Here is a 16,619-nt window from a genome sequence, read left to right as displayed (position 1 = left end):
GAGCATCAATCTATCCATGATACAACTTGATTTTTATCTTCGATTCCACTTTGAATAAGGACTTTGAATGGTTGACGACACTAGAATGGGTTTTATATTTTTAGTTTCTTTCTTAAATTCCTTCGCTATTTATTCCTGGCCTATTTATTTCCCATCTAGTCCAACCCCTGCATTAAAACCTCCATATTACCCTAACACCTTGCCCTTATTGGTTGTGGCCTTCATAAGGAAGCTCACAATAGGGTTTATATCTAAGACTTGTGCTTCTAGTTTGGTAAACATGTGCTTAATGGGATCGTAATGGTTATTCACATATTGATTGACTATGATTAGGGTTTTGTGAATTTTGGCTTAACTAATCTGGATCCCATACAACTCCCCATAATATACCTAAAGAAAACTATTTTGCTACCAATATGATCCATCAACTCTCTCGTGGAATATCCTCAAAATTTTACTAACCATATGATCACTACCCATATGATAGAAATATGATCACTAATCGTGCCCTCTCTTGTTTCCTTTAGAAAAAGCTTAGATCCCTTACTAGCTACACCTCCTCCTTTATCAAATATTCCCATTACTTCATCCAAAAAGCCAAACATTTTCAACTTGATGAGCATGCCATCAAGGTAAGTTTTGATTTGGTGTTCTTATTTACCCAAATACCTCTCCCTAAATGCATCAATCTAATCTCCACTTTAGTTCATGTTGAGACCCTCAATCTCATCAAAATATGCCTTTCTTCCACCTTCTTTACCTTGAAAGGCACATGTTACGAAAAAATTTAAGCTAGTTCCATGGGTTTTTCTCTTTCTCCGATGGTTTCTATACTCCAACGATCTACAAACCTAAGATACTTTTCGTTTTCTATAATGAAAAAGAAAAATTAATTTTATTACACTTTATTTTAGGTTTTTTATATCTTAGGGCTACATAGTGCAATTGAGATGGTGTGAAAAATGCTCAATATTAATCCTAATGCAAGCTAATGAAGTACATTTTTTGTTTCCAATTCAATTAAAACTATATAATGAAGGGTAGAGGATGTGTTTTCTTTATTTTAGGTGACAAATAAAGCTTCAAATTAACTTTAAAAAATTAGTAGAAAAATAAAATAAAAATAAAAGAAACATAACATATTACATATAGAAATAAATCTAGTAATTTTTTTATCACATGGTTTGTTATGATGTAAAACATAGGTCCCTATCAAAAGATATTGTGAAAATAAATTTGCATGATTGTCATGAAAAATCAGAAGATTAATATGTTCTCAATCAATAATTTCTTCCTCACAAAGACCCTGTTTTAGACAATGTCCTTTTTCAGTTCAGCTAAAACTTCAAGGAGAATTCATATATTTATTTGTTTCATTCAAATTATGTACAAAAAGTCACATAATTTGATCTAAAATATGTGACTTATTTTTCCTCCTTTTATTTATTTCTTTTTTAGAATAAGTTTTAAAACACACTTAGATCTAAAACTTCAAGGGTCATTCAATCAACAAAGAATCAATTCAATAATAAATAAAAACAAGGGATAGAAAAAATAGATTTCCATCAATACAAAATTATTTATAAATTAACCAAGGCAAGGGATGTAGTAAAGAGAAGGTTAAGAGGCTCACTAGTGATTTTGCCCAATGGAGTGGTCAATCATATTACCTATACATTTTCTTAGAAGTCAAAGAGTTACTGCTTCATGTATTTTTCTCTAGATACATCAAATAATGTGTGGAAAAGTGTATATGAATTAGCAATACTTAAAGCAAATACATTATATTCATCTCATTAAGTAAGATGGAATATGCATGCATGAAACCGTCACAAATCAATGAAGTTTCTAGACCCTACAGATATCCCACTCTTAACTTCTTGAACCAACCAACTACACATATACATAGTGAAACAAGATGATGTTTTTAGCCACAGAGGACAAGTCAACATGCACTACCAATAATAAAAAAAACCACATATAACAATACATGAAATATGTGGGAGAGAACTCACAAATTCTTTCACTAATCAAACTATGTTTCATGCCCAATTATGAGGTTTTCCTAACTCACAAAGACCATTCTTCTCAATTATGTGACTATTATTATTTAATAATTATGAAATTGTGAAAAAATAATTATGATAAATTACTGAGTAATTTTAGCCCTATAACATCTAAGAACTTCCTTCTAAATTCATATAATTAAAAACAAGGGTGAAAGGGGATGAGTTTCAACCAACAACTAAGGTATGTTGAACTAGAGTCTTTCTAACTGTAGTGGAGTGGAAACTAGGGTTATTACGCTCATGTCCAAGATTGTTGCAAGAAAAAGAACATTAAGACTCTATTTAAATCCCACACCGGCCTTAAAAATTTGTTTAGCTCTAATAAACCAAATCTGATCCTATGCTCAGCCTAGAAGCTTATCCGATTCCCTGCTCTTATGGAAAATGATACATGGGCCAACAAGAAGGTCCTTCAAGGTTCAACTAAAAGAAATTATACAATATTACCACAATATTCATATCTCAAAATCATTTATAATTGAGGGTTCCTATAATACTAAATACCTCATGAATTTTGATGATTTCATATTCTCATAACCTCTCTATTCTATACTCATCATGTCATCAGCGAAGCCCTCAAAATAGAGAAACATCCCAATAGTTTAAATGGCTAGGATATGTATAAACTTAGTCAATGATTGAAACCGACCATCCAACATCTCACCAGACATCCACTCCACCCATTTCCTCTCACTAACTTATGTTAAAACCTTTTAATACACAATCTAATATGGTTTGTCTATTCTTTAAATATTATGCTCATTCTTAGATGTTTTCTATTATTTTTCTTGAGAAATCCATTTGAATTCCTTATTTTATTTTTAGAATTATGATCTTCATGGGCCCTTTCTCTTTCACTTTTTTCTGCTTTCTCCAACCTATCTTTCGACTAATTAATAAATATCTATATTTTCTTTTTTTTACTAATTCTATTAAAAAAGAGAAAAATATGTACATGGAGGTCGAAACCTCATAGGAGGCAGAGGCCAGCCCTCAGCTAGAGATTCTGAGACATACATATGCTGCTATCTATCCTTTTAGGATTAAAAGACTTCATAACATGATTTGGTAGACACAGATGCTCAAAAAAATAATTATGTTTTGAGTTTAGCACAATTTTACTATCCCATGCAGTGGATTTTCTGAGAAGCATTTTGTCATACCCGCCATGGACAAAAATAGGCAAAACAAAACTCGCCAAACCAAGAATTGTTGCTATAGATCAAGAACACGTTGGCTCGCACCGATACCAAACGAGAAATGAGACCAGACCCATAACGAGAGACCCAAAACATAGACACATAGCATAAAATCAAACAGAGCAAAGGCAAGAGTTCCACCCGTCCGCAATGAACCAGCATCATTCGGCATGTTGCGGAGAGGCGGGCGCATCCTTGTCCACCTGGTTGGACGAGGCAATCCAAGTGACGAATCCATTGTCTTCATTCCCTTCGATACCACCTTCTAGAGGAGTTACTAGGTTGAGGATGCTGCCTGCATGATGAACAGGTCCACAACCAAGGACCTCGCGCTGAGTCGAATCTGCCGAGTGCGGAGGCGCCTCAGGAACAGTGCTATCTTCCTGCATGTTATCTTCATTAAACACAACCCCAAGCATCTCCCCCTGAAGGACACTATCATCCTGAGATTGAGAGGTGGTGGTGTGTGCTGAGCTGCTGGGATTGTCCTCTTCCTCAGCAAGAATAACAATGATATTAGTAGACAATACTGGCTGCTGAGCCTGCTATGGAAGGTGAAGCGCGTTGTTTGAAAGGAATTGTGCAGGAGAGGCCCAGCGTGGCCAAAGGGCTGAGAGGATGGGGAGGCCGAAGCAATGTGACTACGTTCTCAGGAGTAGAATGAGAGGCTCTGCCTCTATTTCCAATATTTCCTCCTCGGCAAGAGACCCCTCGACGGCGAGGCATCCTCGAATTGTCTGAACAACCAAGAAAGGGAAAATGGCAGATGGGGGAGGGACTGAGCACAAAGGAACTAGGCGATACAGAACCGAGGCGTGCTTCCAGACAACCTGAGCGAGACAGGGGTGTGGGAAGAAAAACAGGTGGAGGTGAAAAGAACCAAGAGCAATGGCTTGAACCAAACACCAGTCCATGAATAAAACCTTGAGCTTGAACTCTCCAGCCAGGCACACATTAAAGACGGTTTGTGGGACCATCATTCCGTCCTGCATCCTAATAAATTCGCATGTCATTAAGATCTACGATCTTCGTCTGCAAGCCAGGTGCAGGGCCAGCTGCATGCAATGGGAGATCCCTCATAAATGCATCGTATTAACACCCGCATCGAGGTAATAAATATCTATGTTAATAACATTAATTACTTGAAATTAATAAGTTTAGTTACACTCACCTTGATATTATTCTCTTTATAGTATTATTTCTCATATTTATGAAATTATAACCCTAATATCATTCATGCTTTTCATTTAATTTCTGTTAAGGAAAAAAATTATTAATAGAATAGGGACACTAATTAGTTTGGAATAATTCTCTACATTTACTTTTTATTGTGAAACATAACTCACAATGTTTTTATGAATTTTGAAGATTTCAATTTGATAAAAGAGGGAAAATTTAAAATCTCATGGCTACATTTCACCAAAAAGTAAGTCATCTTCATGCATTCACCCAATAGAGAAATTGTTTGTTATTTAATTAAATTATCTGACTATAGATGAGACAAGCCAAAAAATGTCTCATAATGATGAGAATCTAACCCACACGGTTTCCTTTATTCCCTTTCTTATTAATTTTTCATCTTATTAATTTCTAATCCCAAAAGTTCATCTCTTTTAATTTTAAATTTTAAGTTTTTTCCAAAGGTTTCTCTTTTTAATAATATTTTAATAATAAGATTGTGCATTTCAATAATTTCACCCCATTTTGATTTTTAGAGTTCATCCTATTTAATTTTGATGTGAATATTGGTTTGACATTTTATTAATTACCAACATAGATTCATATATATATATATATATATATATATATCAAGTCGATCAAATATGTGAAGATACAAACCTAAGGTTTGCAACCTAGGAGATTTGATCCTTGTCAGTTCTTGAGTGTTTTGGAGTTAAGATGTATCTATGTTGGTTTTGAAAGACACACTAATAAAATGTTTCAGCTATAAGGAAACTTTAATTTTCTCTTGTTTTAGTATAATATATAGAATTATTCTTGTTATTAATATTTTTTAAAATGTTACATGTTTAATTTCCACTCTCTTTCTCTCACACACATATAATTTTGTATATTAAACATAGAAGGAATTACTAATATCCAAAATAGAAAGATTTTTTTTTATTAGAATAAGGACGCTATATATAAAATATATATTTGTGTGTGAGATATTAAAATCTTTTACTAAATATGCATATTAAAATATTTAGTTTATAAATTAAATTAATTTTTTTTGTTATTCATATTAAATTACACATTTCCATCAAAATTACATATAAAAATATAATGACACATTATAAGATATAGAGCCCTCTCCACTCAACAAATGAGAAATTAAAGTAAATATAGCCCTCACCACTCAATAAATGAGAAATTAAAGTAAATATGTTTTAGAATTATACATATAACATAAACTACATATATAAATCTATATTTGTGAAGGCGAATATCCACTCAATAAATAGTTTTCTTATCTGAGCTATCTAAATTTGTTAGAGTGAGTTATCTTTATACTATAGATGTTAGAACCATTAAAATCAATAAAATAGACAGCCTGTAATTTTCCTGGTGTAAAACCTGGCTCTCTCATAGTCTCTCAAATTTCTAACCACCCATATATCATTATTGAACATTGAATTGTAGAACTCCTTTAAAGAGACCATTGAACAATGAGTTCTAAGACTCCTTAGCTTTATGTAAGAGGAAGTTGCGCTCTCAAGAAGAGTGGTCGTCTATTTCAAACTCATGAATTGATAAATGACGTCGTGTCGTGTATCATTTGATGGAAGCCGTGAAGATTTCAACCGTTTGTTGAAATGTGAAATCTTGAAATCCATTTCCTTTCAACAAATGGTAGAGACTGTAGTTTGAATTTGAGTCATGTTTGAAAATTATAGAATCAGATCAGTATAGATACGAGGCCCATTGTCTGCTACGTAGCATAATATTTCTGTCGCCAGCATCGCGGTTTAGGGTTTGCACAAATATTTCGAAGTGTGTGAACAACAAGTGGACGCAATGGATCCCTAGGGATTAGGAAAGCAAAGGCTCAAATAGCGATCGCATGATCGGTCATGGTGTGCACAACGACAACCAGAGCAGAAGGCATAACACAGTTGAGCAGAGAGATTAGGACTAGCTCCTTAGCAAAGCTGAGAGCTTTTGGTTTTCATTTGGCTGAGAGCTGAAGGGTAGCTAGCTGTATATAATTATCGTGAGTAGGGCCTTACTAATTACCTCTTCTGGCCGTATACGAATTATTGTTTTATGTGTGACTGCTTTGAAAATGACAGATTATTGCTAACATATATAGAATTGGGTTGATAGATTCTTTTCAATACACAGCAATTCTGTGAATCCACCCATTCCTTTAATTCATTCATGGCCATGGCCAACTCTAGAGGATTGCTTGTTATAGGAGTATTTCTTGCAGTGGTGCACGTGTTTTTTACGCAACCTACCCACTGTGCTGTCCATAGAAAATCTGTAAAACGTATAAACAGTAATTGGGAGAAGGTGGATTCCGCAGAATTGGGGGGCAGTTCGTCTGGAATTGCTGCCAACTTTGACAAAGCCCGTGTGTTGACAGTGGCTAAGGAAGCAGGTCAAGGCGATTTCACAACGGTCCAGGGGGCCATCAATGCAGTTCCAGTGCATAACAAGAACCCCGTCGTGATTAATGTCCGTCCCGGCATTTATAGGTCGGTAATTAATGAAGCCAAATAATAATAATGTGAGAGTTTCATAAGAGGAGGAAATAGCTCCAACTTACATACATTTCTTTTATGTCGTTTACATAGAATGAATGATTTTATTGTGAAATAAATTATGTCAAAAAGGGAAGGTAAAGGAAAGTTTTGTGATCAGAAACCGAAAGGGTGTATATATGTGTGTGCTTTCCTTCTTGTGTGTACTGGTACTGGTGTGCAGAGAGAAGGTGACGATTCCTGCAGAGAAGCCATTCGTGAGGGTCAGTGGGTCGGACGCCAACAGCACCGTCATCACTTGGAATGATAGCGCGAAATCAAGCGGTGGGACATATTATTCAGCAACGGTGTCTGTGTATGCTTCGGATTTCACAGCCAGAAAAATCACAATCACGGTAAGGTTTTTGAATTTTATTATTGACTATTAATGTCATAGTATAAAAAGTACATGAGATGGCATATGCCTAGATTATATATATAATTTTTGAAATACTCAAGTCAATTTTATATATATGCAGAATTCATATGGTCCGGGAAATCTTACCCCGGAAGATCAAGCTGTGGCGTTGAGGATTTCGGGAGATCGTTCTGCGTTTTACGATTGCAGATTTCTGGGGTATCAGGACACCGTGTTAGACGAAAGTGGGAGGCATTATTTTCAAAACTGTTACATTGAGGGTGCTATCGATTTTGTATGCGGCAATGGAAGATCTATCTATGAGGTAAAGTTTAAAGCAAATACAAATAAAATCTGCAGTACCCACAGACAGACATTATTTTGATTTTGATTTCTCATATAAAATGGGAGCTGCTGATAATGATTTTTTGGATTTGTTGATTGCAGAGCTGCGATTTGCATGCCATTCCTATAGATAATGGGGCATTTACAGCTCAGAAGAGATCTTCTCCATCGGACAACACGGGCTTCGTTTTTCTGCACTGCACGTTGACAGGCAAGGGATCAATGTTTCTGGGCAGGGCATGGCCACCATATTCCACAGTATTGTATGCTTACACTTACATGGCTGACATTATCGTCCCCCAAGGATGGGATAACTGGAATGATCCCAGCAGAGATAAGTAAGCCAGTGCTATCCTTTTATTCTAACCCGCCTGCACCAGTACTCTATATATATAATCCTGAGAATCCCATATCTCATTCTCATTCTAACATATTCCTGTTTTCATTCTTTCTGCATCTGCAGAACCGCGCATTATGGGCAGTACAAATGTTGCGGAGCTGGTGCAAGTGAAGCCAAAAGAGTTGCATGGTCGCATGAACTCAGTCCTAAGGAGGCCGCGCCGTTTATAACCATCGATTACATTGATGGGCGTAGCTGGATCAGATAGATAGATGACATCAGCTACCAATTTCATTTCAAAAAATATTCCCATCCCAAACGCTGACCTGAATGAGATGTTTATACGGATACAAAGACTTTGTACCCTGGTAATAGAAAATAAGTGCTGCATGCATGCAGTGTAATGTAAGAACAAGTTTGAATATAAATTATACGCCTGGAATGGTAATAAAATGGAGATTTTGTTTTTGAAGTGATTTGTATTTTCTTTTATTAATTATGTTTAACAAAAATTAAAATAAGATATTCAAATTATTGTTATACAAATTTATTTTTCAATGTTATGAATTTTATTGGTCAATATTGAATAAATTTATTATTACAGTTGTCTCTTTCACTCTCCTAAGAGAGAATAAGTAATAACAATGTTCACTCAACATTCGTTATATATACAATAATGACATTACTATTAACACAATAATAACATGTACATGTTATGGTTGATTTTTAAAACATCAGCATTCCCATAATGCCAAAAGTAGGTGTCCATTCATAATTTTCTTTTACTTAATGGGTGTAACCCAAAGCTAAAAACATACAAACAAATTTTGAATTATACATATACATGTATCATGATAAGATTGTACATGAAAAATAGTACTTGAACACAAAAAAATTCAAATAGAAATCCACAATTCTGATAGACACCCATTGGAAAAGGTGGGGCAGACATTCACATCCACTTGCAGACGTGGCCCAGGAATAGCTTCTAGTAGAAGCACCTTCACCATGATAATTCTAGACTTTTCAGTCGTGACGGCTTGTTGTATACCCATGCCCATGATAATTCTAGACTTTTCAGTCGTGACGGCTTGTTGTATACCCATGCCCATGCCCTTGGGAGTTGGTGACTCAAATGAAAGCATGAGAGAAACCAATACGAGATGAATCATCCCACTTGTCCATGCACATTATCCTTCCTACTCCAAACGATATCAACTCAAAGTGTTGCCCACATTGTTCATCTGATTATCCATAAATCTGTGGGACAAATTTCCACAACCCATTCATTCTATAATATTACAACGTTCCTTCCAATCACCCATGTTATTGATTACTTTAATTGCATATGTCTGGGTATCATAGATTTCCCAATCTCATGGCTACTATCTACTATACTTTGTGTGGCATAAGTAGATGCGGAGCTACTGGGTGTAGTTGGAATACATTTTTTCGGAAGAAAAAAATAGAAACATTTCTTCAATAGAAGTGAATATTGTTTTACATTAGCATACATATATTGCAGGTCTTTCCCAAGCTAAATTGTAAAATCCAAAATATAAACGAAATTGGACCACTGATATGCCATCAATACATCACTATAAGCCTATGAAAAGATTATTGACACTAAGACAAAAAACATAACAAAAAAGAGGTAGACAGAGAGAGTACAAAAATTTTGGAAAAAACTAAAATTTTGAAAATGGCAGAAAGAGATTGGAATGTCTCTCCTTTTGATCTCAAAATAGCCTTGGCCACTAATGATACCATCGGCCCTGCATTACTAAAGCCTATGCCCATTAGGGAGAGCCACACCATGCTTGGAAAGAGCTTCCACCTCTAGGTTTTGTTACCCGTATACATGTTGAAATGACACTCACGTAAGGAAGCCTTCAAGTCTCGAATTCGTTACATCCAATTGCATATATGAGGGACATTGAGATCACTCCTACCATGTATCCATTGAATTAAATAGAGGGAGTCGTCAATGATCTTAACCTTCTCAATGCCTATCTAAGAGACACATTGAAGAGCACCCCATAAAGCAATCATCTCTTCCCTGCAATTGTCTCCAAACCCACTAAACCAGGAAAAATGATATGGAGAAGATGGATCAATATGAAGATATATACCATAGCCACATCTTCCCTCTCAAGATGCATCGTCAAAGTAACATATGGGGAATATATCACCCAAATCAACCAAAGTGACTAATCGAGAAGGAGTCTTGGGATGCCATGGACCAATTTCATTAAAGCATGCAACAATCTTGAGGGCCACCATCTTGATATCTGGGACTTTACCCTCGAAAATGAGGTTGTTCCTAGTTCGCCAAATCCCCTAAAATGTATAAATGGGACAACCCTATAAGGCCTGGCATGTTGGGCCCATGATATGAGACAATATGTAATAGAAAACAATTCACACGCAACATTTAATCCGAGGAGATGGGAAACCTCCTCCCAAAGAACACCAACAAAAGGACATTTCAAAAAATGGTGATAGCAATCTTCCCATTCAATTTGCAAAGAATGCATATGCCACAACCGATAAATCCCAATTTGATCAATCTATCCTAATTCAAAATGCGGTTGTGGATGGTTAACGAGACAAAGAATTTTAATTTCAAAGGGACATGCCAACTCCACACATGATCAATCTAGTCAGTATAAGGAAGGGGCATGATGTATGAATAGATGAGTGTATATGCTTCCTTGGCACAAATCTTCCCATTCACTATTTGATCGTTCCTTACAAGTCGATCCCTACATTGTGACAGCGTGATGCCTGCTTGGCATAGTGGGTTTCGATAGCTTTCCCATTCCTCTTCAAAGAGATGAGGAATACCAAGATGCCATGCATGGGACCATGCTCGGGTGGACAAAAAGGTATAGTCCCCCATCCACATGCTGGCCAGAGTATCAATCCCCTGGTGATTTAGGAAATGAACCAAAGGGGCTAAGAGAATATGGCATCCAGATACACCCTTAATGGCATCCCTTCCAATTAAAATATTATGTCCATTCCCCACTAGCCAGCGAAGGCTACTACGTAAACATGGGATCACCTTCTTGAGGCTTCACCGTATGATAGAGGAACATGAATTCGAGGGTGCCCCCGCTCTAACCTATTCCTCCATACTATGCTGAAAGATGTATTTACCAAAAAAAATTCTCTGCCATAGGCCATCTTCATTTAATACACTCCATAATTTTGTTGTCAAAATAACCAGATTGAACCTTCTGAAATCCAAAATTCCCCGTCCACCAAAATATGTCAGCTTAGAGATCTCAAATAGCCTTATAAGATATATCTTGCTAGAGTTACCAGAACCTAGTTACTCTTTTGGGTCATTCTATTATTGTTTTGGTTACATGTATGATATATGTTAGTTATTGAGTGTGATCATATGTACATGCATCCATTAGTCATGAAGGATAGTAACCCGTTGTTATATGCCTTGAGGTTGTATGCATGATGAGTATGTTCATTGAAACTAGAATCTTGAGGTTATATGTATCATGCTAACATGGATTGGCCTATGCAGATGGTTATGGTTATGACATTTAGGTATGAGTTAACATATTTGTGATATTTTGTTATACTAATCTATACTGACTGTGCCAATGTGATTGGTATGCATGAGTGACAATTGCTTATGAGTTTATGATGTGAACATGTTAGCTAGTTATTGTTATGGACATCACAGACTTATTTATGTTGATTTGACATGTTGTGAATTTATATCATGCTAAAGTAGATTAATTTTTCACACAAGATAACCTCCCCTGAGATACATTAAGGAATGAGTTTGATTGTGTCATCTATTTGATGGTCGAGTGTTTGATTATGTCATCTAGTTGATTTATTTAACATCATATGTTTTGCAAGTTGTTTGAATGCTTGATTATTTGCATGATATGAGTATGTGTCTATTGGATTGCATGAATAAATGATATCGGTTTAAGATGGTTGCACTAATACATATGTGTTGAGAGAACTGATATGTACTTGAGTGTAAGTAGGTACTAGTCGTTGTATTATGCCTAATAATTGTGAGTTGATTATGATATGTTTGCCAGTATTGGTAAAGTTTGATTTCAAATTAATAAATAGGATGCCTTGATCCTTGGAACATGTGACTGAAATGTGTAAACAGTTGCGGGAAACATGTTTAGCGTTAGTGTGAGAAGGTAACAATTGATTTTCTTATATATACTTAATAGCTAGGTGATGTGATAGCATATAGGTAGACTCAATTATAGCAAGGTAAATGGTAAAAGAAAGGAATTTGGTAAGAATTCCCTTGGCTATGTTTATAAACCCTAATTCCAAACAAATTAGTGCTTTACATACATGAAGTCTTCTTAACCTTGATTTGTCTCAGATGATGTCGATATCTGCTATATTCATGGACATGTATTGAAAGTTATAATAGCTAGTGTCTAGTTATAGCTATATCTCTCAAGGGAATTGGAGTCCCTTGAGTGATGGCATGAATGTGTTCAGGTACAAGGCAACATGCTTGGCACAACAAGGTAAGATAACTCGTATATTGTTATGTTTACTTATGCACTAATAGTTGTGTGTCTATGACAGTATGATGCAGGGGATTACAAGGCACAAGAGACTGCCATGAAATATTGAATGAGGCTCACGTTGAATTTCCCTTAGAGGCATTAGGAAACCATGGGGATTGAGTCATGGTGTTTGTTGCTAGTTTTATGCTTTCAACCTTTTGCAATTCATTTGTGGTTGATTTTTAGTTTTGATTGCATTGGGTACATGGCCATTGCACTTTGTTTGTGGTGTCATATTGTTATTAGTTTTCATGGTTTTCTTATTGTTTTTCTCTTGGTCTTTCCTTTTATGTTTTGGGGGTCTTTGGAATTGGTTAGGAAGAAAGAAGTTAATGGAGCTTGGGGAGTGTTGTGTGATACCCGACATGTAATGTAAGACCTGGATGAAGCTTAGTGCATGAGTAAGGCTAGTTGAAGGTAAGAATATGACAATCAATTGGAATGGTTGGGTCCATTGTGTGTGTGTGTGTGTGTGTGTCATTGTTTGACAGGGTTGTTAGGGATCATTCTGTGGAGTAATGATTGCTTATATAGGTGAAGGGCATGAAAGAGGTTCCTGGTAATCAAGTGGAAAGAGTAGCCTCGACAAATTTATGAGGTCAATATCATGTGGATATGAGTTGATATTATGTTTTTATACTATTCCTATGTTTATGTTATGGACAGGTAATGTTGAGAGATACATCAACAGAATGAAAAGAACATAATCTGTGACATGATACGATAAGCATGGATGATGGAGAGACACTGGAAGTAAGTTTGTTTGGTAGAGACACTGTGGTTTTGATGTGCAATACTACTATTGTATATATGTTGTATATGTTGCACCGGTGATTTTTTGTGCATACAATGTTGTGTGTATAGGGTGTTGCGTACATGTTGTTTATGCAATACTATGTATAGATGGTGTTGTGTACATGTTGTTTATGCAGTGTTGTGTATAAATGGTGTTGTGCAAATGTTGGATATGTGGTGTTGTCTACATGTGGTGTTGTGCGCATGTTGGATATGCAGTGTTGTGTACATATGTTGCTTTGTGCATGTTGCATATTCAATGTTGTGTACATATGGCATGGTGTGCATGTTGTACATATGGTGTAATGTACATATTGTGTTGTGTGTATGATTGTACATGTGGTGTTGTGTAGATGTTGTGCATTTGGTGATGTGTACATGTGGTGTTGTGTGCATGTTGTGTATGTGGTGTTGTGTACATGACGTGCATTTGGTGTTGTGTACATGTGGTATTGTGTATACGTTGTGTAGGTGATGATGTGTACATGTGGTGATGTGTACATGTTGTACATGTGGTACTGTTGTACATGTTGTATTGTCTGCATGTCATACATGCTGTGTTGTGTACATGCAACATTGTGTGTATGTTGTACATTTTGTTTTGTGTAGTGTGGTAATGTGTATGTGCATTGCATAGTCATGTTATCGTGACATGTGTATTCATTGTGTTGTATTATGTGTAGGTGTATGTATTATGTTGTGTTCTACATCAGATGTAAGTATATGTATTGTGTTGTGTTGTACACTAGGAGTAGGGGTATGTGTTGTATATCGGGTGTAGGTGCATGTATTCTATGTCATGTGTGGTAGTATGCATATGGTGTACACTATCTGTATGGTACGTGGTTGAAGAGAAGGAACTGGGTGTTTGTCGGGTGTGACAGTTGATCCAGTGTGCATATAGAAAGGATTAAATAAAGGATAAGTATCAATATTTTATTTCAGTTTTAATTATGCATGTGATCTATGATTCTGGTTTATGATGGTTACATATGATCTATGATTTTGATTTATGATGGTTGATTTTTTAGCTAACCAGATGTGATATGTTTATATGTGATGATTTGGTCAAAGATGCTAGTTTGACTTCTTGTGACTCAAGGTAAACATAAGTGCAAGTGTACCTTATTGACAGGCCACCAATGAGGTATGATTTGGATATATTTCAATTTGTTTTTAATCTAATGGAAATTATGTACTTGGTACGGGAATGTATGAACATGTCGAGTTGGTGGTTGAAATTGGCTACAAAAATTAACAACAATAGTGAAAGGAATTGGACTAACAACAATATGTTATTAAATCACTTCATAATCATGACCATCGTGGGACACTTGTACTCAATAATGTCCATTGATTTCCATGAGCATGATATGATTGGTATGATGGTTTTGAAGCAGGGATATGCTATGGTTTTTGGACCTTTTGATGTGAGGAAACCTTGCGAGGGGGGGTTTGCCTGAGGGATTGCATACCAAAGAAGAATATGCTCATGGAAATTGGAAGGTGTGCGAATAAACTGAAGGGGGTGACCGAATTTCCAAAGGGACTATGTAGAAAAGAAGGGAAGGTCGGGATTGGATTTTTTTTGCAACTAGCATTGCGAGATGGAACCAGATGCACATTGGGAGTGTTCCTTGGAACAATGAGTCAGTAACTATCCAATGAGAGGACACATGGCATGAGATTGTAGCGCTAGACAACGGATGCAACTTTGATTTTAGAAGTGGATTTTGGACTTCCTAGGAAGGAATTAAATCCTGGTATTAGTTTTGAGGTTGGAGGTGTGAGCTTCTGGATTCCCTTGTTGCAAATGCAAGCTTTGTGCCTTTTTATTTACTCGTTTACCAAATGTGCATATGTGTATATAATTGTAAATATTGTATTGATTTGGATTTATAAAGCTCCATGAACAATATTGTTATTTGGTTTTTGAAGTAAATGTGTATACTTATATGTGGTGGTTATTATAATTACCATAATGAGGTGTGTTATAAAGATCTAGTGAACGATATGTTTGTCATGTTTCAACAGTGATCATTGCAAATATTGCAACGAGCTATGTTAAAAATCTCCACGGGAAATATGTTTTTCTTTTCAGTGGTCTTGCTGGTTGTACGTGTCATTGAATATTGTGGACGGTGTTCCCCCAAGGAGAAGGGTTCTGTAACATCCCTTGTCAAAAGTCCATGTAAAAAATATAAGACCAAGGTCATGGGACATGTATTCCAAGTTGAATGGTGAGAAAAACATCCTAGTGGGTGTTCATTTCAGTTATTATGGCTAAAGGAAAATGGAAAGGGAAAAGGTAAAGGCTTTGGAAAGTCAAGAGGTAATTATTAGCATTTTACTTATGAAAATAAGCAAAATTTGGATAAAATTAGGGTGAAAGGGCATAGGTTTCATGTGAGGAGGAGAATGAAGGAAAATAATGGAAAATTGAAGAAAATAGAGGCCTCATTAAGAAATAGGCTTTTGAGGATGAGTTGGTAGCTTTTACTGGTTAACCTTTTCTCAGTTTAGTTTTGGAGTTCTCTCTATTGTCTTTCTCTCACATTCTTGGACGCTTGGAGTTTTATTAAAGAATTTTAGCATCAGATCAAGAAAAGAAAAGAAGGCAAAGAAAAGAAAGGATCAAGCAAGGAAGAACATGTTTGAGCAGCTATAGTGGGATTATTTGCAGGTACCGATTTGCATGTATGATTTCCTTGCTAGTTTTGGCATGACTGGTTATGCATGTGTGTTCTTAGTTCTCTTGTTGTCATTGGCATGGGTTTTTCTAGGAGTGACAATGTTTTTCAACCTAGCCTTATCATTTCCGAATAGCCTTGGTGTGATGGGGTTCTCATGTTTGGTTGAGTTGGATTTCCAAATGGATTCGAAGCTGGGTGAGGTGGATCTCTGAAAGGAAGAACACATGGCCTAGTGATCCCTGAACAAAACTTTGGATTGTGCTAAAGCCTTGGCATAGTAACCCATGAACCAAGCTGTGGGATGTGGTAAAGCCAGATTTTATGTTGCCTCTGTGGGCCTAGAAATCCTTGAACAATGAATGATGGGATATATGGTAAAGCCTAGAGGTGGGTGCCCTTGATTAGGACTAGGAATCCTAGACCAGTGAATGGTAGGATATACAATAAATCTTGTAGGGTGGTTTCTCTTTTATGGCATAGTGATCCCTGAATCA

At 36.1% G+C, this 16,619-nt stretch overlaps 1 protein-coding gene across 1 annotated transcript; it reads left to right on the top strand.

Annotated features, from left to right (window-relative positions):
• The first annotated feature begins 6,655 nt into the window (after positions 1 to 6,655).
• On the top strand, positions 6,656 to 8,325 carry LOC149259019 (putative pectinesterase 11). The gene is made up of 5 exons (XM_089446296.1): positions 6,656 to 6,969; positions 7,199 to 7,370; positions 7,494 to 7,697; positions 7,820 to 8,055; positions 8,181 to 8,325. Exons 1-5 carry the CDS (start codon positions 6,656 to 6,658, stop codon positions 8,323 to 8,325), a joined length of 1,071 nt encoding a protein of 356 aa, XP_089302422.1.
• The last annotated feature ends 8,294 nt before the right edge of the window (positions 8,326 to 16,619 follow it).

Source organism: Pinus tabuliformis, chromosome 6 (genome assembly GCF_031772625.1).
Source record: "Pinus tabuliformis cultivar Carrire ecotype Pingquan chromosome 6, CPIR1, whole genome shotgun sequence".
In the NCBI taxonomy this organism is placed as follows: Eukaryota; Viridiplantae; Streptophyta; class Pinopsida; order Pinales; family Pinaceae; genus Pinus; species Pinus tabuliformis.
This window is presented reverse-complemented; position numbering and strand designations above follow the sequence as displayed.